Genomic DNA, 25,633 nt, shown 5'->3' with positions numbered 1-25,633 from the left:
CCATGGGACTCCCAAGAGTCTCCTCCAGCACCATAATTCAAAAGCATCAATTCTTCGGCGATCAGCCTTCTTTATGGTCCAACTCTCACTTCCATACATCACTACTGGGAAAACCATAGCTTTAACTATACAGACCTTTGTCGGCAAGGTGATGTCTCTGCTTTTTAAGATGCTGTTACTACTTCATGTTACAACTAGAAGCTGGGTATTTAATGTTGGTGTTTGCATGCAGTGGAACCCTTTTCCAGCAGAGATGAGGCAGCAGCATCGCTATTGACTTTCAGGTGTCTCTTGAAGACATTTTATGCCAAAAGGTCTATGCAGTTTAATTGTTAGTCATTTTATTAGCCAGTCACTTTAATTATCTATATTGTTTTGAATGGTGTTTTGTGTTTTAATGTTGCATGCCACCCATGTCTGTCTGTCTGTTTTGGAGCATGGTTTGTTTGTTTGTCCTTCTGTCTGCCTGCCAATTCTCTATAGGTTCAGCCGCTTCTCAGGGCATCTTAGCCAAACTTAGTCCAAGGGTCCCAGAGGTGGGGTTACCTGGCAGCAGCTGTTCCACCAGGTTGCAGCAAGTGGAGAGATGGAAAGCAGGACCACTCTGTCAGCTCCGTTCAGAGACCCACTACATTTGGTTCCTATCCCTGAAGTGCTTCCATTCCAGAGCAACTACTGAACTTTAAGAGCTGATGCCAGAGTTAGCTTTCTCCATCTTCCCTGTGCCCTTTTTCCCTTTTGTGTCCTGTAAGCCTGTGGGTAGCCACTGTCTTGGCTTTTATCTTATATGTAAATGGCACTGTGAACCCTTTATGTTGAGGAATGGGGTGGAATATGCTTGCTTTAACTAACATTGGGTCTTTTGTGTACATGGCTTTCCAAAGTGACATAACCCAAGAATAAAAATAAAAATCAGATCCATAACCTGAAGAGTTTGCAATTGCAGGGAACTTATCGTCTTTGGTCCCTTCCAGTTTGTTCATTTCTATATGCTCTCCCATTCAGCTAGCACCTCTGTATTTATGTGCTGAGCCTACACCAACCAAGGCTTTTAGCTCCTCTCTGCTAATGCGGGTTACTGCAAAATGCATTTTATTGGGACAACGAGTGGTGCCTATTTCTCTCAGAGCACAAGCTGAGTCTGTAGGGCTAACATAAGAAACAAACAAACACAGCTTTGTTGCTAGAAGGCAAAGCTGGTTTGAAATCTAAATTTGCAAGGCGTAAAGGAATGAAATGTTTTAAATTTGGGAAGGGGATAATTATATATTTTTTCAAGTAACTATAAATCCTTGAGAACAGACTCAAGGCAAGATTGAATTGTGGTTGACACAGCCTATTAATCATGTGTGGCTTTGGTTCTGCGTAACTTTAATAATTATGTAACAGTATTTATAATTTGCAACAGGGGGGGAGGTTAGTTGCCATTCAGTAAATCGAAGTTAGTCACTAAAACCACCCCCCTGTGCTGAACCTTTAAATCATCCTCAGTATGCATAATGTAGAAATAGCTCTAATGCTGCTGGGATTTATGGCTTTGTCTTGAATATAAAATGACCATTACTTTACTTCCTTAGATGTTTGATGAAAATAAATTGACCATTAACCTACTGCTGTTTACAGTTAGACCTTCTAGGGAATGATTATTATGAAAACTCAGACCTCAGGAGGCAAAGTCATTATTTGTATATGTTAGTCTGTTTCAATGCAAGCTTCACCTCACAGGCTCAGTAGCTATTCCCATTCCAACTGGCAGGAGTAGGACTGGATTTTGCAGTGTAATTGTTGTGCAACTTTGCACAGCAAATCCAAAATCAAGGCCCAGATAATTGCCATAAGGACATAAGGACAACCTGCTTGGGTCAGGCTTGAGGGGCCCATCCAGCCCAGCAACTTGTTCTCACTGTGACCAACCAGATGCCTATGGGAAGCCCACAAGCAAAGGCTTAAATGCAACAACACTCTCCACTCCTGCAATGCTCAGCAACTGGTATTCAGAATCATACTGTTTCTGACAGAAGAGGTAGAACATAGGCATCTTCCTTGATTTTGTCTAATCGCCATTTAAAGCCATTCAGATTGTTTGCTGATTGTTCTCCATTTAAAGCCATTCAGATTGTTGCTCCATTTAAAGCCATTCAGATTGTTTGTTTCAATTTTAAGGGCAAAGAAGCAGATTTCCAAATGATAAGAGCTCTTAACACGGTGGAGCAGACTGCTTTGAGAAGTGGTGAGCTCTACTTTGCTGGAGGTGTTTAAACAAAGGGTGGACGTCTGCCTGAGTCAAATTTCAGTGGGAAGATGGCAGTTGATTTCTGCCTTGCAGATCAAGACTTGAGTGGGGATCTGCCTTGCAGATAAAGACTTGGGCTCTATGATCTTCAGATCCCTTGTAGCTCTGTGGATTGCATCCAACTAAGTTCTGCTCAAAGTAGATCCGTTAAAATAAATGGACCCAAGTCACGGTCATTCATTTCAATGGGTCTACACTGAGTACGATTAACACAGTGTGCAATCCTGTGACGCTATGGAATCATCTGTGTAACTGTCCTGCAAAGGAGTAGCAGGATGACAATCTGAAGAAAACCTGATTGACATCATTGCTCAAATTCAGCAGTAAACAGCAGGTTTTCCCAGGGAAAGTGGTGGGACACAAACAAACAAACACTTGGACCCGAGCCTACAGATCATGGACCAGCTAAATACTGTGGCACAAATGGAAGTATGGGTGAGCCCTTGGTTGGGCAATATTAGCTTAGATGGTTGGTTGCCCTGGTTACCTTAGATTCAGAAATAAATGGTTTCCATTGCAATAGCCCTGAACCACATTTCACCACAAGGTAAGGCAGTTTCATACACTGATCCCTGCAGTGTTGGGTTACTAGCATTACTAGGCTTGAGAAGTACAGAACAAGAACATAATAACTGCATTCTCCAACAACAACAATAGTACCAGGATCTTCAGTCGGAATCAGATCATCTGAAATCTAGGTGGTTACATCCCAACTTTGGAAAAGAATCTCATAAAAGTGCCGCGGTATCAAGGGTTTAAAGTTGCAGGCTTGCCCACATCAGTTGACACCGTGTTACTTTGTCAGATGAGCTGTGGTCCACTTTAAAATGAAGTCTTAACTCAGCTGCACCCATTAAAAAGGACAAATAACAAACATTGGATAGGTTAGGCCTCGTCTTTGAAATGAAAGAGATGGATAGGCATGATTGCATATGCAGAGTTTACATCCGAGACTAACACTACTGTATTAGATAACGCACACGATTTGCAGAATAAGTTAAAAAAGGGAAAACTGAATATAACTGAACATAACCCGTAAACATAGGCATAAGTCTAGATCTTGTGGATAAAAGTGCAGTGAAAATATGTGTATGCCACATGTACACACATGGGTTGCAGAATAAGTTAACTAAGGGAAAACAAGACCTATACTGTATAAATAATGTGTAAAGTGTAAGGAGGGAAAAAACACTTTCCATTGTTTTATTAACACATTTTCCCCACAAGTTCACAGTGAAAATAAGTTACAGCTGCACTTAACAAGTTAGGATGTGATTTTACCAGTTCTCTGATCGGCAAATTAATAGTTGGTAGACGTACAAAAATACCCAGGAAAAGGGACAACACGAAGTAAGAGCAGATAACTGTTCCTCAGCTTCAAAACAGAAAACATGAATACGCATTTATAAAGGCCCCTCAAAATGCATTTTGTGTAAGAAATATCCTCAATATCTGTCAGGCATTCTCCACTGGGACTGTTCAGCAGAAAATGAATTATTTGTATAATCCTGTTCACTGCAATCTTCATTTTGTAGGCCCAGTCAAAAATGGGCAGAAGTTGAAATGGCCTGGACAGTGCAGGGTAGTCCATATGAGCCTCTGCATATTAAGGGGCATAGCTAAGTGATAGAGCACATGCTTTGCATTGGGGAAATCCCAGAGACTGGCATCTCACTGATTTAATACTGTGACCACAGTAAAAGACAGCTTCTTATATCCTGCCTTTCTTCATCATGGAACCCAAAGCAATAGACAGGTGTTCTCAGGTCACCTTTCCAGGCACTGACCAGATTCTGCCCTGCTTGGTTTCAGCAAGGTGATAAGTGTCATGGATCTTCAGACCAGGACTCACAGCACAAACACCTTGGAAGAAGGAAGTCCTTTCATCTTCTTTTGGCATTGTAGATGACATTGTAGAAGGACCATAAAGGTAAAGGGACCCCTGACCATTAGGTCCAGTCGTGACCGACTCTGGGGTTGCGGCGCTCATCTCGCTTTATTGTCTGACGGAGCTGGTGTACAGCTTCCAGGTCATGGCTAAGCTGCTACTGGCGAACCAGAGCTAAGCACGGAAACGCCGTTTACCTTCCCGCCGGAGCGGTACCTATTTATCTACTTGCACTTTGACGTGCTTTCGAACTGCTAGGTTGGCAGGAGCAGGGACCGAGCAACGGGAGCCCACCCCGTCGCAGGGATTCGAACCGCCGACCTTCTGAGTCCTAGGCTCTGTGGTTTAACCCACAGCGCCACCCGTGTCCCCAAGAAGGACCATAGGTAACAGGTAAGTGTTATTATTTATATCCCACTATGGGTGTATGGGGTGTGAGGGGAGGGCTAGTACCTTTGGTGAGGGACATGTTATACTCCTCCTAGGTGAGAGTATCTGATGGGTCTCAGATGAGTTGATGAGTTAAGGACTTCCCTTGTATGAGAAGACAGGCTCTGCAAAATTGAGCAGAAGAGACTAATAGCGAGTTCAATGGTCAAGAAGGCGGTTTCTGCAAGTGCTGTAGAGGGAAGTGAGGGGCAGATGGGGCTCATCAACCTGGGAAGGTAGCCCATCCAAGAGAGTGCACACTTTGACCCTGAACCTCCACTGCCTTGCGGGATATCTTCAGGAAAAGAAAACCCCACACAAATCTGGAGCGGAGTCCTTAAGATGGTTGGATGGCGCCTTGTACACCTCCTTCTGGCAACTTATGTGGCCAAGCTGATGCCAAATATATTGCTCTGCTTTCCTTCAGAAAGGCTGGGGGGGGTTCTTTTCTAGGAAGCCCAGGACCTCCATATACATTGCCCAGGCTTGCGCCCTGGAAAGGTCACTTTGGTGCTGCAAACGCAACGGTTTGACCACACTCCTGGAGGCGCACTCTGTTGTCTCTCAAGACAGACATATGCCAACAATGTGGGATGTATTGCTAGAGCAGTCAAGTACAACATTTTCTTGTTGCCTAGAATGGGCACACAGGAGAACGCGGCTCCAGACAGGGAGGACTTCCTGTCATCCCTGCTGTCGTATGTATGTGACCAGGTAGATGGGCATGACCCTAGCTGACTCTGTAAAAGGGCTGGCCACGCAGCCATCTTCCCTTTTTTTTCTTGTCAGACTTCTCTCTTGGACTGCCTCTTCCGGCTCTTAGCCAGCACATCGCTCATCCTTGCAGAAGATGGAAGCCAAAGGGTAGAAAGTCTGAGGCGTAGCTCAGACTTCTTTTCTCTACAAATGTAACTGTAACCACAGGATAAAGCCTGCCTTCTGATTACTGCTGTGAACTGAATGTGAGTAAAACTTCACTGTTATTTTCAAAAAGACTGTGTTGTGTTATTGTTATTGTAAGAGGGAAATAAAGAGGAAATTTACCAGGAACAATCCAGACTGGACAAGCCAGACTGGATTGCTTAATTAAAAGACTCATCAACTGCTTCACTATAAGCTGCAAGGGAATGTGCTCTGCTGTTTACTCACTAGCGTGAGTGAGGAGGGATAATATCAGAAGAATATATTCTCTCCTACCTCCCTTTACATTCCCACAAATAACATTTCCCACCTGTCAGGGAACTGCCATCGGCAGCACAAGAGGTGCCAAGGCTCTCTGAAGTAGAGAGAGACGTAACACCTGAAGAGGGAACCAGTAGAGGGCGAACAGGAATGTCAAGGGAAGGAGAGGCGGAGGAATGGCTCAGAGACGTTTCCAGCGAAAACAGTGGGGATGTCTCAGGTCCTCCTATAGGGACACCCGTTCCTCGCCGGAAACTGTCACGCAGAGAGTCCAGAAGACGTGTTTCCGTTAAGGAGCTTTTATGTTGGAAACGTTTCCGAAAGCAACCACTTTCGGATTCTGCTAGTGACTGACGCAGCCATGCTGGAGGGGCTCAGTCACAGGCAGAGGTTTGAGAAACTGTTCAAACTCTGAGGGATTTACAGTTTACACACAAGCAGCTCTTCATCCCATCACAGCAATCCGAAAGTCTTCGAAAGCTAGCTTGTGCCAGGGAGAGGCATCATGAGCGAACCAGCCGGAACTGGAGGGGCAGCTGGAGGAGGTCCAAGCCTGGAGGAAAGGTACAGGACGTTGGAAATCCAGCTTGCCTTGCAGACGGCGAGGCTGGAAGAGAGGAGGGCTCAGGATGCAGAAAGGGGGAAGGAGAAAGCCACCCCACTCAACAGAAAGATGCCAGGATTGGTGCAGAAATTTGGGGGGGACCCCAGAAACTATCATGCCTTTAGGACAGAGATGCAATACGCTCTCAATCTGCAATTTGATGACTTCCCTGATGAGGAATCACGAGTGGCTTTTGTAATTAGCCATCTCGAATCAGGGGCGAAGGACTGGGTTAGACCCTTGATGGCAGCAAATAATGAGATCCTAAAGGACACAAGGAAGTTCTTTCGTGCCATGGACCTGATGTTTTCCAGCGACATTGAGCAGGGAGGGGTGCGAAGGCAGTTAATGGCTTGCAGACAGGGAAACAGGACTGTCCGTGAGTACTGGACTGAGTTCACTATGCTGATTCATAGATTGGGGTGGGACTTGTCTGCTGAGCCCATTCAGATGCTTTTCGAAGAAGGCCTGTCTTCGTCCTTGAAAGATGAACTTTCCCGGACCCCCAGAGCGGAGTCTATGGACCAGCTGACTAAAGCCGCGCTGGCCATAGGAGCGCGCCAGGAAGCGAGGGCTTTGGAGAAGCGGGAGGGGAAAGGAGAACGTTGGAGGGAGCTCCGCATTCCAGACATTCCAGAGCAGCCTTTCCCGCCGGCAGAGCCGATGGAAGTGGGAACAGCGCGTGCGCGCGCAGTTTCAAACATCGGTGAAGGGCGGAAGAAGGAGGGAAAGGGCGGGAAGAAATGTTATCTCTGCCAACAGCCAGGACACTTTGCCAGAGTCTGTCCACGGAGAAAGGAATGGCAGGGCATGGCAGGAGCTGTTGGGGGAGAGGAGGAGGAAAGCACGGAGCAAGTAAAAGCCAACGCCTGGCTGCCGTCGGGGCACAGCAGCCAGGCTCAAAAGCAGTGAGAGTGCCCGCACCAGAACCTCCCAGACCTGCTCTAGTGATAGAGGTGTTGCTAGAGCTGCCAAACGGACATCCTCTACAGATCAAGGCCCTTCTGGATTCAGGCAGCTCCTGTAATTTCATGAGTAAGGAGTTCGCAGCTCAGCACCAGATACAAACCCTCCCCTTAAGTAAACCCCTGCAGGTAACCACGATTGACGGCAGAGAGTTGCTGGGAGGAGAAGTGAACCAACAGACAGTCCCCATGACAATGAGGGTGGCAAGGCACACCGAGCGGATAGCGTTTAATGTGGCCACCTTGGGAGGAGCTCCCATAATTTTGGGGATGAGCTGGCTGGCACTACACGATCCTCTAGTGGGCTGGCACCAGAGGGTGGTCTCCTTTGGGTCAGCGCATTGCCTAGAACACTGCAAGCAGGGAAAGGATCCAGGGGGAGCCAAGCTCACCCTAGCTGGGATGGAGGTAATGAAGCAAGGGGAGGTGCCTCCGCAATATGCAGATCTGAGCAACGTATTTAGCGAAAGGGAAGCGGACAAACTGCCGCCGCATAGACCCTTTGACTGTCAAATCAACCTACTCCCTGGGGCTCAGCTACCAGTGGGCAAGCTGTACGCCATGTCAGACAGGGAGATGCAGGAGCTGAGGGAGTTCATTGACAAAAACCTGAAGAGGGGTTTCATCAGAGAGTCCCGAGCGGTGGGGGGCAGCCCAGTGTTTTTTGTGGACAAAAAAAACACAGATAAGCCGAGGCTTGTAGTGGACTTCAGATCCCTAAATGCCGTGTCGGAACCCCTGGCTTTTCCTATGCCCCGAATTGATGACATTCTGACCAGGGTAAGGAAGGGGAAGATTTTTACAAAACTGGACCTGCGGGGGGCGTACAATCTGATACGGATAAGGAAGGGGGATGAATGGAAGACCACCATGTTCACCCCTTTGGGAGCATTTGAATACCTCGTAATGCCCTTCGGTCTCCAAGCCGGCTCCGCATGTTTTCAAAGTTTTATCAACCACGTCTTGGGACCTTTGCTCTACAAGAATTGTGTGGCCTTTTTGGATGACGTGTTGGTGTATTCGGAAGATGAAGAGCAGCATGTGAGGGACGTGAGAGAAGTGTTGGGCCGGCTGCAAGCCAATCAGCTGTGGGTGAAACTGGAGAAGTGCCAGTTTCATGCCAAAGAGGTGGAATTCCTGGGGTACCGCTTGTCAGACAAAGGATTGGCCATGGATCCGGGCAAGGTCCAGGCGGTGCTGGAATGGAAGACACCGAAGACCAAGAAGGATGTGCAAAGGTTCCTGGGGTTTGGGAACTTTTATCGGAAGTTCATCAAGAATTTTGCACACTTGACAGCGCCCATCACCGACTGCCTCAGTAGCAAGAAGAAATTTGTTTGGACGGCGGAGGCGGAGAGAGCTTTTGAAGAACTGAAAAGGGCTTTCGCTTCGGAAGAACAACTTCTGCATGTGGACCTACAGAAGCCCATGAGAGTGGAGACAGACGCGTCAGACAGAGCGGTGGGGGCGGTGCTTCTTCAGCCGGGAAGAAATACGTCGGAGTGGAGACCGTGTGCCTTTTTCTCGAGGAAGCTGAATAAGTCCGAGCGGAACTACACGGTGTATGACAGAGAACTACTCGCCATTCACGAAGCGTTCCGGAGGTGGAGACATTTATTGATTGGGGCACAACACAAGGTGCAAGTGTGCACCGACCACAAGAATTTGGAGTATTGGAGAACAGCTCGAGTACTCAACCAACGACAAGTGAGATGGGCACAGGAATTTTCCAAATTCCACTTCGAGATTTGTTATGTACCAGGCCCAGAGAACGTCAGGGCGGACGCTCTCTCACGCAAACCAGAGTACTTGGAGGGGGAGGGGGCAATCGAAGAAAGACATGTCATTCCTGAGGACCGCTGGGTGTGTGGGGCGGCGCTGGTGGGGAGACGAGAACTGGTAGAAGAAACGGAAAATGACGAATATGCCCAAAATAAGCTCAGAGGTCTCAGGGGAGAGGGTGAGAGCCCGGAGGGTTTTGAAGAAAGAAATGGGGCATTGTATTACAAAGGGGCACTGTATATACCAGAAGGTGAATTGAGAGGGAGGGTACTCAAGCAGTTGCATGATAGTCCCACGGCGGGACATTTTGGACAACACAAGACCATGTGGATGGTCACCAGGGAATTTTGGTGGCCCAAGGTGAGGGAAGATGTAAAGGAGTATGTAAGAGGGTGTGACCAATGCCAGAGGGCCAAGGGGGAAAGAAGGGCGCCGGCAGGGTTATTAGAACCACTACCCACGCCAGAACGGCCTTGGGAGGCGGTATCAATAGATTTTATGACGGATCTGCCCAAATCCAAAGGGAAAACGGCCATCATGGTAGTAGTGGACCTGTTGACTAAGATGTGCCACTTTGTAGCATGTTCACATGCAGTCACAGCGGAAGAAACAGCGAAGTTGTTTGTAGAACACATCTTCCGGCTGCATGGCGCCCCCTTGAGGGTTATCTCAGACCGCGGGAAACAATTTACTTCCAGGTTCTGGAGGAAGCTCATGAGCTTGCTGCACGTGGAAGTCAATTTCTCGACGGCCCGGCACCCTGAAACCAACGGGCAGGCGGAAAGAGCAAACAGCATCCTCCAACAATATCTGAGGTGTTATGTCAATGACAGAGAGAATGATTGGGTCGAAAAGCTGGCGCTGGCAGAATTTGCCTACAACAATGCGGAGCATGTGTCCACAGGGATGAGCCCCTTTTTGGCCAATTACGGGTGTCACCCCAGGGCATTCCCGGGGGAGGGAGGCGAGAGATGGAGCGTCCCAGCGGCCGAACATTTTGTAGAAGAGATGGAAGCGATCCATCGTCAGCTTCAGCTCAACTTAGAAAGGGCCAAGGCACAATATAAGAAGCAGGCAGACAAGAACAGGAGGGAAGGTGAAACAGTAAGGGTGGGGGATCAGGTGTGGTTGTCCACCCAAGGGTTGCCGTTCAAAGGGGGTTGTAAGAAATTAAGACCCAAGAGATTGGGACCCTTTGAGGTCATTCAGCAGGTCAACCCAGTGGCTTTCAAACTCCGGTTACCCAACCACATGAAATTGCACCCAGTGTTCCACAGGTCGTTACTGTCACCGTACAAGGGGGGAGGTGAAGGGGAGTACAACAGGGGACCAGTCTTGGAAGAGAGGGAGAGCAGAAACCATGTAGCGGAAATCCTCGATTCCAGGTGGAAGGGCAATCAGGTGGAGTATTTAGTGGCGTGGGAAGGGGAACCGGAGTCGGAAAACGCTTGGGTGACAGCAGAGGAGGTCAATGACGAGGTTTTAACAGAAACGTTAAAACCTCCACCAAAGATTCCCGAGGAAACCACAGCCGGCAGCAAGGTTTAGGAGGGAGTATTTCGGCACCACAGACGAGGAAGAGGAACTGGAAGGATTCGCGGAGTCGGAGTTGGAAGAAGGAACGGACTCAGACGACGAGGAGTACCGAGAGACTAGGAACCGCAACAAGTGGAGAAAGGTGTTCGAAACTTCAGACGATGAGGAAGGTTCTTTCCGGGGTTTTGCCTCCTCCCAACCCGAAGGGGAGGAGACGGGAGGGGGTGAAGGGGGCCCTGGAGGGGAGGTGGATGTCAGGGAACTGCCATCGGCAGCACAAGAGGTGCCAAGGCTCTCTGAAGTAGAGAGAGACGTAACACCTGAAGAGGGAACCAGTAGAGGGCGAACAGGAATGTCAAGGGAAGGAGAGGCGGAGGAATGGCTCAGAGACGTTTCCAGCGAAAACAGTGGGGATGTCTCAGGTCCTCCTATAGGGACACCCGTTCCTCGCCGGAAACTGTCACACAGAGAGTCCAGAAGACGTGTTTCCGTTAAGGAGCTTTTATGTTGGAAACGTTTCCGAAAGCAACCACTTTCGGATTCTGCTAGCGACTGACGCAGCCATGCTGGAGGGGCTCAGTCACAGGCAGAGGTTTGAGAAACTGTTCAAACTCTGAGGGATTTGCAGTTTACACACAAGCAGCTCTTCATCCCATCACACCACCCTTCCGCCCAAAGAAGCCCAGGAGGCAGTGTTCTTATTTTGTATTTTTATGTTGTGAACCGTCCTGTAATCTTTGGATAAAGTGTGGTATACAAATTTAATAAATAATAATAATCAAGCAAGTATTCCCTTTCAATTCACTGGGGAGTTCCTGGCAAATCCCTTCATAAAATTAATAAAATTATTGAAAAGTGGAAGAATTGATAGCATCAATACCAATTTATTTGTAGTCTTCTTTAAGAAAAATAAATAAAGCAAATAATATGCAGCAGGTGACAGAGAAAGATCCTTGTTTAGTAGTGAGTGTTGAGCCTGCTCCTGCACATCAAGAATCTCTGCATGAAGGTCAACAAACCAGGGTTATCTCCCTCAGCAGATCACCATGCTTTGAATATGGAGGCCAGTCCACAAGGCTGATCAGATAACAGTGACGATGACTTACTACATTTCCAGAACTGATCATATAGAAGAACTGTTAAGATTGCTACATATAAACAAAAACAAAATCCACCCACAAATTAAAGTTCTCAATGTTGAAATAATGCTTCTGGTCTAGAGACCTTCAGGTGCAAGAACATATGTGGCATTTGTTTGATTTGTAGACTTCTCCTCCTTATGACATGGTGTTTCCCAATATTGCAACCGTTGCTTACATTCTTCCAACTAAGAAAAGAATAGAAACTGAATCACAATCGGAGGTAACTTAATCGCTTCACTCACTTGTACTAGAAGAAGAAAAAGAGAGAAGGGAAAAAAGCATGCAACGTTCCAGGTCTGCAAAACCCAAGGCACCAGATAATTGCAGTTTCTAACATGCGTGTCGTGGGCATTCAAGCAGGGGTGAAAGTGAGCGCTCCTCTCAAATGCCCACAAGCAGGACTGAGTCAAGCACAGCCCAGATCACAGGAAGCAGGACCTGTGCTCACCTTAAGCTCTGGAAGTGCCACCTTCTCATAAGGCCCTTGAACTCTCCTTGGGGAGGAGCAGCAGGCAGCAGTGGACACTTACCTGGCCTTAGCACATAAGGAGAGTGCGTGCAGATGGGAAACAGACTGCCAGGGAAAGGGGAGTGGCCCTTGCTTAAAATTCCTGGGCCTTGGGCAGGGGGAAAAAGGAGGCAGGGGCAACGGAGGATGCTTTGTAAGCACACTTCAAACTTTTTGGAGGTGGTCACCTAAAAAAAAGAACTGCGTAGAGCCTGCCTCACACTGTGTTGTGCCCCCTAATTTTATCCCCCTCTCCAAGCAAGGACTTCATGTTTTAAGAAAATAATGCGCATGTGTGCATAATATACTGAACGTTTCAGTACGCCTGCCCTTATGGAAATGACTCGAGAATGTTTTATTTGCAGGTCACCCTGCTTAGTAAGCAGGCCAGGATTTAACTACCTTCCAGTTCTTTAGGACTGAATTCCTTACGCTTAGGCAGGCTCCCCCTCATCCCCTCTCTTCTTCCTCAACCCCTGTGGAAACATGTCTGCTCACACCACTCACCGCTCCCCTCCGGGATTGCAGGAAACTGTCTTAATGCTGAGTGAGGATGCTGGTCCATCTAGCCCAACATTTTCACCATTTTCACTGACTTGGGTTTCAGGCCGAGGTTTCTCCCAGCCCTACCTGGAGACGCCAGGTATTGAACCTGAAGCCCCCTGCGTACAAGATAGGTGCTTTACCAATAGGCTATGGCCCTTTGCTTTTGTTTGATTGGTTGGGAGGAAGCAGGAGCCTCTCCAGAGACCCCAGTTTTATGTTGAGCAGCTGGTTCAGAGAGAAGCTATGCCTGGGTTTCTCACAAGCCGCTTTTATTGCTGCGTCTGGGCAATTCCCACCTTTGCACTGCAGTCCCTTCAAAACAGCACAGTTTACTCTGGAGCATACAGCCATTTCCCATGCCTTGCCCTCTTCCGGCAACTACTGCCCGCTTCCGGTCCCTCTCATTTCCTTTGACAGTCCCACAACCACTTGGGGAAAGGGAGCAAACTGAATGGGTACTACCTGCGGCTTCTGCACTCACAGAAGGTGGTTTAATGCAGAGGTGGGAAACATCTGTCCTTCCATTTTCTTACTGGACTCCCAACTCCCATCAGCCTCAGATGGTCAGGAATGATAAGAGATGAAGTCCAGCAGCATTTAGACGGACAGTTTCCTCATCCCTGATATAATGAAAAGCCTCCATATGAACTTCATGGGACCAAGACAGCATTAGCTCTGCGTGATACTTAAAAACTTTTTTTAAAAAATCATCCCAGACTTACTAGTAAAGGGCTTATTTGTGAACCTTCACAATCTGGCTAAAACACCGCTCAAGTTCCCGTAAATCTCTATCACAGCAAGAGGAGAGAAGCCTACCATGCTTGCAGGCGTTCATGCAGTCTTTCTTTGTACGAAAGTTGTTATTATTCCCGCCGCATCCCGTATACATGAATGCCACACAAGTTCTGCTTGCTATATTGTAGTAAAAGCGACGCAGTGAAGCTGAACAGAGTCCCACATCCTTGGGACTAGAGCAAAAGGAGGGACCCCCTTCAAAAAAAAGAAAGAAAGGAGTTAATTAAGGGTGTGTGTGTTTTGAAGAGCAGAATATAGTGATGTTTAGAATTCATAACCAATAATGCCCAGCTTAAAAAAAAATCGGCAGAGTTTACAGTTTTATTTAGATTCGATACAATATCACCTGGTTCACCAAGAACCGCTGTTGTGGAGCTCCTGCTCCCTTGGAGAGTAAGTTTAGGAAATACATGAGAACATTTCATTCCTCCACCACCTATCAAGCTAAATAGTCCTATGGCTTGTATGAAAAAATAATTACTTCTCCCCAACTTGCAGACGTCAGTGCAGGATCTTTCACTGGAAAACATGTTAGGGTGTCGTGAACGTTTTTTAGGGAAAAATTCCTCGCATTTCATTGTCTCAAGGTTGAAGAAATATTTCGGCTTGAGGGGGCTCCAGGTCCCTTGCGGAGGTTTCACTCGGCACATTACAGGCACTTCTGAAAATTAAACCACAACTGTTTAGATTTTTTTTAAAAAAAACTGCCTAAAGGAAACCATTGCTCTTAAAAATCTCCCCCAATTCACTTCAGGATTTGAAATTTTAGAACAATGACTTACTCTTGATTTTCCCGCAAGTTTCCATACAAGCGTCAAAGCTCAAAAAGTTGTTTTCGTTCCCCAAGCAGCCCCCGGAAGTAAACCTCTGGCAGTCTTGGGAGGCTCGGTTGTAGTACCACCTGTCAAATGAATCTGGGCAGACTCCGGACACTGGTGACTCCAGGCAGAGCTCTCTGTTGTCTGCATGAAAACAAAACCAGGGGAATGGAAGAAATGAAATGCTTTAAGTCCAAATGAGGTAAGGGGTGGGGAGCCTGGCTAGATCAGGCCAAAGGCTCAGGCAGTCCAGCATCCGGTTATCTGTGGTCAATCAGATGGCCTGAACTCAAAAGCACCCTCCCCACATGCAATTCCCAGCAGCTGGCCTTCAGAAGCATACAACCTCCAAAAGGGGAGTCAGAAAAGGGCCTCTGTGGCAAGTCACATTTGAATGCCTAATCCTTTGTGAATTTGTACACTTTGTTCTCTTTCAGGCTGTTCAAGTTGGTGTCCATCACTACTTCTTGTGGGAGCAAATGCCAAAGTTTAAATATGCGCTGTGGTAAGAAGTACGTCCTTCTGTTGAATCATCCAACATTCAGCTTCACTGAACAGTATGTTTCCGATCACAATTCAAAGTGTTGGTGTCAAAACCTTTATTGCATTAGCAAACTGCCATAGCAAAATAAGACAATACAAAAAAGAAAAAAGACAAACTAGAGACAAGCAACCCAGCAAAATTCAGGTGTTTTGGCTGGCGTAGTGACATTTAAGTTACCCGAAGACAATAATGCAAAGATATAATAGCCAGCGCCCAAAAACTAGTATGCGGGTATATATAAAGCACAAAAAGGCCCCAGAACAGACTCAGCATATTGAGTTAAAAGTAATAAAAAGATTAAAACAGGTCCAGGTCTAGGGCACGCTACCCTGTCCGAGTAGCCCTGAGTTTCAGAGCCTGCACTATGAATATTGCCACCCCACGTGAGATTTGGGGATTTGCGTCCACAAGAAGCGATTTCAAACAATCTTCCTTAGATGTAATGGTGGACGGGATCAAAAGGAGGAGCTTAGATCTTATTGGCTCATAAATAGGGCAGTAGAAAAAGAAATGTATGAAGTCCTCTACTTCATTCATTGTGCATGGACATAGACGCTGGGTAATAGGGGTCTTAGAATAAATCCCCTGCAGGAAGGCCGTGGGTATAGAATGGAAGCGGGCCATAGTAAACGCTCTTCTCAAGTTGGGCTCCGTCAGGTCTATCAAGTAGTTGGCAAGTGATCTTACCACTTTCACTTTAGGGAGCCACATGGAGAGGCGAGCTGAGGTGGACTGTGCCCGGTCCATGGCCTCGTCTCTTGTAAGAATCCAGGCCCGGATTTTATGTTTGTCCCAAGAGGACAGCGAGTCAAGATTTGGGAGAGAGTAGCGTGCAGTAATAGTCACCATGGCCTTGGACCATTTATTGCTTTGAGAACACGTTAAAAAGGCTTGCCTGGCTAGTAGGGGACCTGGGGCATTGATTAATTTACAATAAAAGCTAATAATTCTAATGTGGGCTCTCGCAACAATGGAGGGGAGGCCCAGTTCTGTTCTTAACTGTGCTGCAACCGAGCCCTTGGGGAGACCCAGTATCTTCCGTGCAAAAGAGTTTTGTAGAATCTCCAGCCGTTGTAGTGTTTTTAAATTCCACCCCCAGATTTCAACCCCATACAATAACATCGGGAGGACTTTGCTGATAAATGCTTTTCTGATTGGTGGAACCAGCTGGCCGCCTTTTGCATAGTAGAATTTCTCCAAGGCTTTGATGGTTCTGCGGGCAGCCAGGATGGTTGTATTTAGGTGAGCTGACCAGCTAAGCCCATGCTGAAAAATGATACCCAAATACTTGAATGCTGAACAATGTTCAATAGAATGGCCCTCAAAATTCCAGAGTGACTTCCGAGTTTTCATGCCAAAAGTAAGAATTTTGGTTTTGGCGAAATTAATTTTAAGGGAGTTGGTATCACAATATGTCATGAGCCCTCTGAGCATGTTGTTTAAGCCCAGCTTGGTTAATGACAGTATCACCATGTCGTCCGCATAGAGTAATATGGGGATCTTGAGCTGTTGTAAGGAGGGGGCAGGTTGATTTAGGGCCTTCATAGTTGTTCTGTATGGGACAATGACAATAAAGATTATCGTATCGTATTTTTGTGGTTTTTAAAAAATATATATATTGCAAACCGCCCTGTGATCTGCGAGGGAAGGGCGGCGTAGGAATTTAATTAAGAAAAACAACAAATAATAATAGGGTCTGGAGTCTGGAGTCGCGATCACCAAGAAGGTGAGAAGAAATCCGTTTTACAGCGTCTTGCAAGAGCGCAGCCAAGGAAGCTCCCCACCTCCAAAACAGACCCGCGCCCTCACGCTACCTGCCGTCGGGATCTGGAGCCGGACGCGGCCCAGGAGCACCACGAAGGCGGCGGCCCGCAGAAAGGCGCGCGAGTTCCCAGCGGCCGGGCCCATCGCCCGCCGCGGGCGACTCGCTGCGAGGGCCGGGCTGGTGGTCTACGAACGACGGAGACGTTGGGCTCGCGGAGCCGCCGGGGCCTCTTTAAGGAGGAACTGCACGTCTTCCCACGGCCGCCTCGGCGCGGCTCAGGGGCTGGGCGCGTGTCTCGCGGGCGCGTTGCAAAAGGCATCCCCGGGATCAGAGTCCCTGGGCATCCGCGAGTGGCATCGGAGGCGAGGGGGGTTGCCGCGGAGGCCTGGCGCGTCCGGGCTGCCCACCTCGACGGCGCAGGGGATGAGCTGCCCTCGAGCAAAAAGTCCCCGAAACCATCAACAACTCGCCGAGCCTTTGAGTTTTAAATAAGCCCCAGTGCGCATAATGTGGCCACGCGACTCTTGATACTTCCCGGGTTTATGGATTTGTCTAGAACGCAAAGTGACCATAGAATCATAGAGTTGGAAGAGACCACAAGGGCCATCGAGTCCAACCCCCTGCCAAGCATTATTAATTGACTTCCTTTGAAGAACATAAATTGCCCATTAAATCAACTGCTGGGGACATTTTGGAGGGCGGTGGTTTATATGCGCTGGAGGGGGGTAATCGGGAGAAATATTTGTATATTTTAGTTCTGTTCTTATCAAAGTTCCCAACTGCAAGGCCCAGTCCAATTTACAGGAGTTTGACCTGGCTGTTGCAGGGTAAGTCACACTCAGTTATGAAGTTGGGGGAATGTTGGTTTGTTTCAATACTTCAAAGCTCCTGTTAACTGGTACTTCGGTTATATTGACTACAGGCACATTTCAATGTCGACTGGAAAATGTTGGGTGGGTGTTGCAGTTTATTGCTAGGATGTAGAGCTTGATGTTTCTAATGTTAGATGTTTTATCGTGTTTTTCATATTCCTCTCTTGAGAGCCGCCCAGAGTGGCTGGGAAAACCCAGCCAGATGGGTGGGTATAAATAATAAATTCTTCTTCTTCTTGTTGTTAAGTAGAGTTGGCCCAGATGGCCTTCAAGTTTCCAAAGTAGACCCATTAAAAAGAAGTCCTAAGTCACGTCCATTTATTTCCATGGATCTACACTGAGTGCGCCTAACATAGCATACAATCCTTTGATTCTCTGAAATCTGAAGGGATGCTGGTCTGCTGAGGGGAAACAACATGCAACGTTTAATTTTACTTGTATTTTATTTTTGTACATTTTTAATACATGGGGGATGGGGCGTAGCACATGCGTTGCATTCTAAAGATCAGAGGCTTTATCAGTTGCATCTTCAGACTAGATTGTTCTGGTATGACACCCATTTAAGGCTGCTTCATACATATCCCACCTGTCTTCAGTCATGAAACTGAAAAGGATGTGACTGCAGTTCTCCAGAAGTCACCCATCCAGGTACTGACCAGATTCTGCTCTACTTACCTTCAGCAAAGTGATAGCCTTCAGACCACAAGGAGTCACCGAACAGGGATTTGAGCATGGATCTCCCCACTACTAGTCCTGTCCATGACCCCTTCAGCTGCAGAAGAGGCAATTCTGCATGTGGACATCTGTCCTCTTCCTTGAAATGAATGGGACGGGTATGCTTGGGAGCAGAGGCAGAGTCTAGATCTTAACTGGATAAAGTGGAATGAAAATGTAGCATGTGCATGCAGTGTGTACATACATGGACTGGAAAATATGTTAGCTAGGGGGAAACTAGATCCACATAAAATGATGTGTAACTAATTAGGAGAAACAAACACTTATGACAACTTATTTTTTTTCTTTATTTTTACAAATTTACAGTGAAGGTCAGTCACATTTGCACATAGCAAGTTAGGATGTAATTTTACCAATTCTCATATAGGCAAAGTAAGGTTTGACACAAGTGCAAATATCCTTAGGGAAACAGACAGCATGAAGTGAAGGCAGATGACTCTTCTTCAGCTTCAGAACAGAAAACATGCCAAATGCACATTAATAAAGGCACCTCAAAATGTATTCTGTGCAAGAGATCAGGAGGATGACTTTAAAGAGGAGGGAAATAACCTCAATATCCGTCTAGCATTCTCCAGTCTTAACTGTCCAGCAGGAATAATCTCATGATGAAAATTAATCCTGTAGCTTTAGAACTGGACCAGTTGACAATGGGAGATGCAGCCATCAATTCACCACACTCCTGAAACCTTACGTAGCTTATAACTCACCTTTAAAAAACAAGCAATCCCCACTATCAAGTTCATTGCTGGTCTCTTCCCAGTGCCAGCTTTTTAATCAGCAGCATTATGATTGTGTGTATTACCAAGAACGAATGTATTTAATTTTTATTATCACAGTGTCTATATCCCACCTGTTCTCCAAGGTGGCAAACACACTTCTCCCTTCTATACCCTCATAACAATCCTGTGAGGTAGGTTAGGCTGAGAGACTGTGTGTGTACAAAAACCACCCAGACATGGCTGAGTGGTGAACTGAACCCTAGTCTCCCAAGTCCTAGTCTAGCACTCTTAACTGTCATGCAGGTGATGGGAGGTGATGTAACATCAGCACAGCGGACTGTTTTAACTAGAGATTCCAAGAACCAAACCTCAGACATTCTGCATGCAAGCTAAGCCATCTACCACGCATCTGCCACCCCTCCTTATGAAGGTGAAGATAAGAAAGTTCAGGAGAAGGTCTTAATTTAGTGTTCCATATAATGAAACCATCAGAAAGGGTCTATCATATTCAGCAGCCAGTAGAGAAGAATTGATGTTCAGCAGGGAGTGTTGAGCCACCTCTTGTGATTTTATCCTGCAACAGGGCACACTGCCATGTGCATGGGGCCCAATCCATAAGTGAGCTGTAACTAGATCAAAGTAACCTTTCAAAACTGTTCATTTCAAAACTGTTCATATAGTAAAATGGTTACATAGCATATAAAACTGAACAAAACCCAAACCCACCCATAAGTTAAAAGTTCCTAGTGAGTGAAATCAGTGCATCTAGTCTGGAGACCTCTCCAGATTTAAGAATGTGTGTGGCGTTCATTGGATCTGAATGTTGACTGTAGACTCCTCATCCTTATGAGACAACATATTTTGATCCTGTAGCAGGTGGTTTCTTTCTCCCTACTAAGAAAAGAATAGAAACAAATATAATCGGAGGTAACTTAAATCACTTTATTCACATGTGGTGAATAAAGACAAAAGAGAAGAAAAAGGGATGCAACATTCTAGGTCTGCTAATTCCCAACCACCAGGTAATTGCAGTTTCCACTACGCGTGTTTTGGGCATTAAAGCAGGGACAAAAGCGAGCCCCCATCTCAGCAGGACCGAAGGCAGCACAACCCTCCTTGTCGCAAGCAGGGCCTGTGCTCACCTTAATGCCTGCAGGTACTGCCTCCTCACAAAAGCAAACGGGCCCTTGACCGTGATGGGTAGAAGATAGTCCGCCAGGGAAAGGGAAGAGCTCCTTGTCTGAAATTCCTTGGCAGAGAATGCTTTCTCACAAGCTGCTTTTGCCACAACCTGGGACGCATCCCACCTTTGCACTCCTTTAGTAAAGGTAAAGGGACCCCTGACCATTAGGTCCAGTCGTGACCGACTCTGGGGTTGTGGCGCTCATCTCGCTTTATTGGCCAAGGGAGCCAGCGTACAGCTTCCGGGTCACGTGGCCAGCATGACTAAGCCGCTTCTGGTGAACCAGAGCAGTGCATGGAAACGCCGTTTACCTTCCTGCCGGAGCGGTACCTATTTATCTACTTGCACTATGACGTGCTTTTGAACTGCTAGGTTGGCAGGAGCAGGGACCGAGCAACGGGAGCTCACCCCGTCGTGGGGATTCGAACCTCCGACCTTCTGATCGGCAAGTCCTAGGCTCTGTGGTTTAACCCAAAGCGCCACCTGCGTCCCCTTTGCACTCCTTTAGAGCAGCACAAATGACAGGAGGGCATAGTCCATTACCCATGCCTAGCCTTCATCCGGTAACTATTGCCCCCTTCTGGTCCCTCTCACCTCCTACATCCTCACAACCTTTGGCCAAGGAAGTGAGCTGCAAATACGGGAGGACTACAATCCACCTGTGGCTACTGCATTATGCACTTATGGAAGGTGGTTAAATGCAGGAATGGGAAACCTGTGCCTCTCCAGTTGTTCTTGGACTCCAACTCCCATCAGCCTCAGCCACCACGTCACATGGTCAGGAACGATGAGAGATATGTACTCCAGCGACATTTGGACGGACACAGTTTTCTCACCCCAATATAACGAAAAGCCTCCCTGTTTGCTCTTGGAGAGCATCAGCTGTTTGTGTTGCTTAATGTTGTTCTCTTTAATCACTCCAGAATTACTAGACCAGGGCTTATTTGTGAACCTTCACAATCTGAATATAAGACTGCAAACGTCCCTGTAACTCTCGATCTCAGCAAGGAGAGAAGCATCCTACCTTTCTTGCAGGCCTTGAGACATGATTTCCGAGTGAGGAAGTTGTTAATATTTCCTCCACATCCTGTATAGGTGAATTCTTCACAATCTCCTATGTCTATGTTGTAATAAAAGCGAGGAACTGAACCTGAACAAATTCCCACGTCTTTGGGGTTAAAGCAAAAGGAGGGGGCATCTTTAGAAAAAGAAAGAGAGAGACAGAGTTAATTAACACTACTTTTTGTTTTTTGAAGTATAGACTGCAGTGGTGTTAGGCATACAAACCAACAGTTCCCAATCAGAAAGTGGGCCGAGTTTCTGATCTTTGATTTAATATTTGTGCACTGCTTTCCCAGCAAAAACGTTGAGCTCAAAGCGGCTCATAACTACAAAGCATTAAAAATGAGCAAACATTTCCATCCGTGCAATCAATTAGGGGAAAAACACACACACCACAATAGTGCGTTGGTAAAGCAAAAACGAACAATGCTGTAAATGACTGATGCAATTCAATACAAACTTGTAATAATTCAAAATTAATTCATCAGAAATGGTTGGCGAGCACCAATTCCATGAGACACAACAGAACATTTCACCCTCCCCCACCCGAACAAGCTATTAATTAAAAATAATTACTTCTTTTCGGCAGGCAGAAGTTCATGCAGGAGTCTTTATCGTCAAATCGGTTCTGGTTTCCTAAACAGCCTCCATAATAAAATTTTTCACAGCTCATCGTCTCAAGGCTGAAATAATATTTTCGCATTAAACCTCTACAGATTCCTTCGTCAGATTTCAGTCGGCATATTTTAGGCACCTCTAAAAACAAAAGAGCAACCAACTGGTTGAAAACAACCATCTAAGCCAAACCTTTGCTTTTATCAAACCGATTCTGCACTTCACTCCAGGATTTGAAATTTTAGAGCCACAACTTACTCTTGATTCTCCCGCAAGTCTTTGAACACTCTTCAAAACTCAAAAAGTTGTTGTCGTTTCCCACGCAGCCCCCGAAACTAAACTCCTGGCAGGTTTGGGTTGCTCTGTCATAGTACCACCTGACATACAAACCCCGGCAGGGTCCTTTAAGTGGTGGCTGGAGACAAATCTCTCTGTTGTCTGCATGAAAACGGAAGGGGGGTGGGGGAAAGAGAAATGCTTTAGGTACAAATCCCAGAAACATGAAGAGAAGAGAGTAGGGAGGCAGGTAAGAAATTCATGTGTTGAAAGTTTGTCCTAGTGAAATGTAAGAAGACCTCTCCTGCACAAGGCCAAAGCCCAAGTAGTCCAGCTTGAAAGCAGGACCTGAGTTCAAGAGCACTCTCCCCACCTGCGATTCCCATGACTGGCCTTCAGAGGCATAAAAAAAGGTAACCTGGGCGGTTCAGTCCAGTCAAAGGCGGCTATGGGGTTGCAGTGCTCATCTCGCTTTCAGGCTGAGGGAGCCGGCGTTTGTCCACAGACAGCTTTCCGGGTCATGTGGCCAGCATGACTATACCACTTCTGGCACAACAGAACACCATGACGGAAACCAGAGCGCATGGAAACACTGTTTACCTTCCCGCTGCAGTGGTACCTGTTTATCTACTTGCACTGGTGTGGTTTTGTACTGCTAGGTTGGAAGGTGCTGGGACAGAGCAACGGGAGCTGACTCTGTTGCGGAGATTCGAACTGTGCATCTTCCGATCGGAAGAGGCTCAGTGGTTTAGACCACAGCGCCACCCATGTCCCTGTTTCAGAGGCATACCCCCTTCTTGTGGAGGGCAGTGGAGAGGACTGTGGTGGGGCAGCTGAAATTATTCTAGGTGACATCAATCTGGGTTGAGAATGCTGTGGCAGGATTGCCGACAGGAGTTTATACCCTGTCATCTTATAATACATGTTCTCAGAGAGCTGTACTAGTTGCCAATCTGCTACCAGGCCAGGATCAAGATGTGACTCTGAGTATGTAAAGGCCTTAACAGATTGGGGCAGTTTACTTGCGAGATCCCATTACCGCCCCCTTCCCTTCATAGGTAAAGGTAAAGGTACCCCTGCCCGTACGGGCCAGTCTTGACAGACTCTAGGGTTGTGCGCTCATCTCACTCTGTAGGCCAGGAGCCAGCGCTGTCCGGAGACACTTCCGGGTCACGTGGCCAGCATGACAAGCTGCATCTGGCAAGCCAGAGCCGCACACGGAACGCCATTTACCTTCCCGCTGGTAAGCGGTCCCTATTTATCTACTTGCACCTGGGGGTGCTTTCCCTTCATATGCCTGCTAAATTACTTCAATCTGTGACTGGTGTCACATAATACTCATTCCACATTTGTAAGAAATATTTTAGTGTGGCAGCACTCACACTTTGGAACTCCCTGCCGAGGGACACCAGGCAGGCACTTTTCCGCACACGCTAAAAACATTTTTCTTTAGCCAAGCCTACTTTGTAAACTGCTTTGAGGGTTGTTTTTAACTATCAAGCGGTGTATAAATTGTTTGAAATAAATTATTATTATTATTATTATTATTATTATTATTATTATTATTATTTATATACTGCCCTATACCCGGAGGTCTCAGGGTGGTTTACAGAAAAAAATCACAACATATATAATCAGAATGAAAACAGCAACCCAAACACCCCCCGAAAAGAGCCACATTTTAAGAGGGTATAGGATGCCAAACAGATCAACCAAAGGCCTGGTTGAAAAGGAACGTTTTTGCCTGACGCCTAAACTGTATAATGAAGGCGCCAGGCAAACTTCCCTGGGGAGAGCATTCCACAGATGGGGAGCCACTGCAGAGAAGGCCCATTCTCCAGACATGTAGAATCTTGGCATGTTTTCTAATTTGATTTTTAGCTTAGTATTTATTTTAATTATTATTTTTGGATGTTTTAAATACCTTTTTCTGATGGCTGCATTATTTTATTCTTTTCATAAACTGCTTTAAGGTTTTATTACAATGACACGGTATCTAAAACTTGTGAAATGGATTTTTTTTTTTAAAAAAAAAAAGTCTCCAAACAGCAGTTGGTCACAGTTCGAAATTGCTTGGAAAATGGCATTTCGCTGCAGATCTTGTATTTCTGAATCCTGACATTTTGGGGGAATTGCTTAATCAACATATCTCACATTTCCGGACAACGCAAGATCCTTCTTTAATTTATCATATTTAAAGGGAATATAATCTCTGCATTACAGGCACAAGCGCTTTAATAAGCGCCAAACACACCCGCAAACCCTCAATGACGCCATCACTATTACCTGACAGCACTGATAGTCTTTACTTGGACTTTTGTTATTTTAACCCCTGGGCAACCATACACTTTCTACGTTCCTATTCTAGAGTTTCCTTCTTTGGTCTTTTAATTTTCACCTGTTGTTATAATTGTTCTCTCTGTTTTGTAAACATTGTACAATGAAGTTTTGAAAGAAAAACTTTGCCAAGAAAGAATAAAAACACCAGCACTCATAATATTCTGGCTACCAGCTAGGCAAGGAAAAGCAAAAAAATAAAAAGGGTTTTGCCAGACGGAGGCAGGTGCAGCATGAGGGGCGAAGCGAGGATTTTGGAAAGAGACCATCGGTCGCCATCCCTGGGAAGAGCAAAAACAACTGGCAAGAAGAAAACAGCTGATAACATGCACCCGCTCCAAAAAGAGCCCCGATTACCTCCCGTCGTCGACTGGGGCCAGACCTGCTCCAGAAGTACCACCAAGGAGACGACCAGCAGAAAGGCCCGCGAGTTTCCAGAAGTCAGATCCATCGCTGCAAGTCGCTGCGCGCGTTTGGCTGGTCTACGACCGATGGAAACGTTGGCCACAGTGGCCCCTTTATAAACGATCCCGGCTTCTCCGCCGCCGCCTCTTGGCCCCAAGCCTGCGGGCGTGCTTCCCAGACGAGGGAGGGCTCGGCGGGGGTGATTCATCCGTTTCTGGAAAGCGATGTAAAACCGCGAGGGGGCGGGCGGACCGAGGGAGCGGTCCCTGGCGTGGCTGGTGCGCCCCGCGCGTCATTGCGCATCTTCCGAAGAAGCAGCTCCACGAGGTGGTCGCTGGCCCATCCCGACGCGTATCCGGGACGGCTGGGGCGGGCCTGGAGCCTTGCTGCTCGCCACCCCGACAGCGGCGAAAAGGTGCGAGGAAGATGGAAGGAGCAAATACTGTATTGGAGTAACCCCCGAGTTGCATGCACGGAACAACACCAGCCAGAAACGAAAGGGTCCCCAGGCGTCTGTTGAGGACTCAGTCGGCACCAAGATGTTCTGCCCCACTACAGCTCACTTCTGAAGTTAGAAAGCAAAGCTTAGGGAGCTTGTGCCACACTGGCAGGTTGCAGTAGTTTTGTCTATG

The 25,633-nt window shown here is 46.9% G+C and overlaps 2 protein-coding genes across 4 annotated transcripts; both read right to left on the bottom strand.

Moving 5' to 3' along the window:
- Positions 1-11,543: 11,543 nt before the first annotated feature.
- On the bottom strand, positions 11,544-17,345 carry LOC310660618 (tissue factor pathway inhibitor 2-like). 3 transcript variants are annotated; one of them, XM_083405527.1, is made up of 5 exons: positions 16,847-17,345; positions 14,453-14,632; positions 14,152-14,331; positions 13,692-13,865; positions 11,544-12,068 (listed from the first exon to the last, which is right to left on the bottom strand). In XM_083405527.1, the coding sequence occupies exons 1-5, from the start codon at positions 16,938-16,940 to the stop codon at positions 12,007-12,009; spliced, it is 690 nt and encodes a 229-aa protein (XP_083261653.1). In that variant the 5' UTR covers positions 16,941-17,345; the 3' UTR covers positions 11,544-12,006. The 3 variants fall into 3 exon arrangements, with proteins under 3 accessions (XP_083261653.1, XP_083261655.1, XP_083261654.1); XM_083405529.1 differs by having other exon boundaries at positions 11,544-12,006; positions 16,847-17,338; XM_083405528.1 differs by lacking the exon at positions 11,544-12,068 and adding an exon at positions 12,166-12,517 and having other exon boundaries at positions 16,847-17,344.
- A 1,317-nt stretch (positions 17,346-18,662) lies between these two features.
- Positions 18,663-25,376, bottom strand: TFPI2 (tissue factor pathway inhibitor 2). Its single transcript, XM_083405516.1, has 5 exons — positions 24,954-25,376; positions 22,242-22,421; positions 21,945-22,124; positions 21,331-21,504; positions 18,663-20,017 (listed from the first exon to the last, which is right to left on the bottom strand). The coding sequence occupies exons 1-5, from the start codon at positions 25,207-25,209 to the stop codon at positions 19,968-19,970; spliced, it is 840 nt and encodes a 279-aa protein (XP_083261642.1). The 5' UTR covers positions 25,210-25,376; the 3' UTR covers positions 18,663-19,967.
- Between the last annotated feature and the right edge of the window lie 257 nt (positions 25,377-25,633).

The sequence above is a fragment of the Podarcis tiliguerta genome, assembly GCF_965153285.1.
Source record: "Podarcis tiliguerta genome assembly, chromosome: 12".
Taxonomy (NCBI): Eukaryota; Metazoa; Chordata; class Lepidosauria; order Squamata; family Lacertidae; genus Podarcis; species Podarcis tiliguerta.
The sequence above is the reverse complement of the archived record's forward strand: the minus strand, read 5'-3'. Positions and strand labels throughout refer to the sequence as shown.

Excerpts from the sequence above, each read along its gene's own strand:
- LOC310660618 (XM_083405527.1), bottom strand. The coding sequence starts at position 16,940 with ATGGGCCCGGCCGCTGGGAACTCGCGCGCCTTTCTGCGGGCCGCCGCC. Across the intron at positions 14,633-16,846 it reads GCTCCAGATCCCGACGGCAG|ACAACAGAGAGCTCTGCCTG; the intron begins GTAGCGTGAGGG and ends GTTTTCATGCAG. Across the intron at positions 14,332-14,452 it reads AACTTGCGGGAAAATCAAGA|AAGTGCCTGTAATGTGCCGA; the intron begins GTAAGTCATTGT and ends TTTAATTTTCAG.
- TFPI2 (XM_083405516.1), bottom strand. The coding sequence starts at position 25,209 with ATGAATCACCCCCGCCGAGCCCTCCCTCGTCTGGGAAGCACGCCCGCA. Across the intron at positions 22,125-22,241 it reads GACTTGCGGGAGAATCAAGA|AGGTGCCTAAAATATGCCGA; the intron begins GTAAGTTGTGGC and ends TTTTGTTTTTAG. Across the intron at positions 20,018-21,330 it reads TCTCAAGGCCTGCAAGAAAG|TAGGGAGAAAGAAACCACCT; the intron begins GTAGGATGCTTC and ends TTCTTTTCTTAG.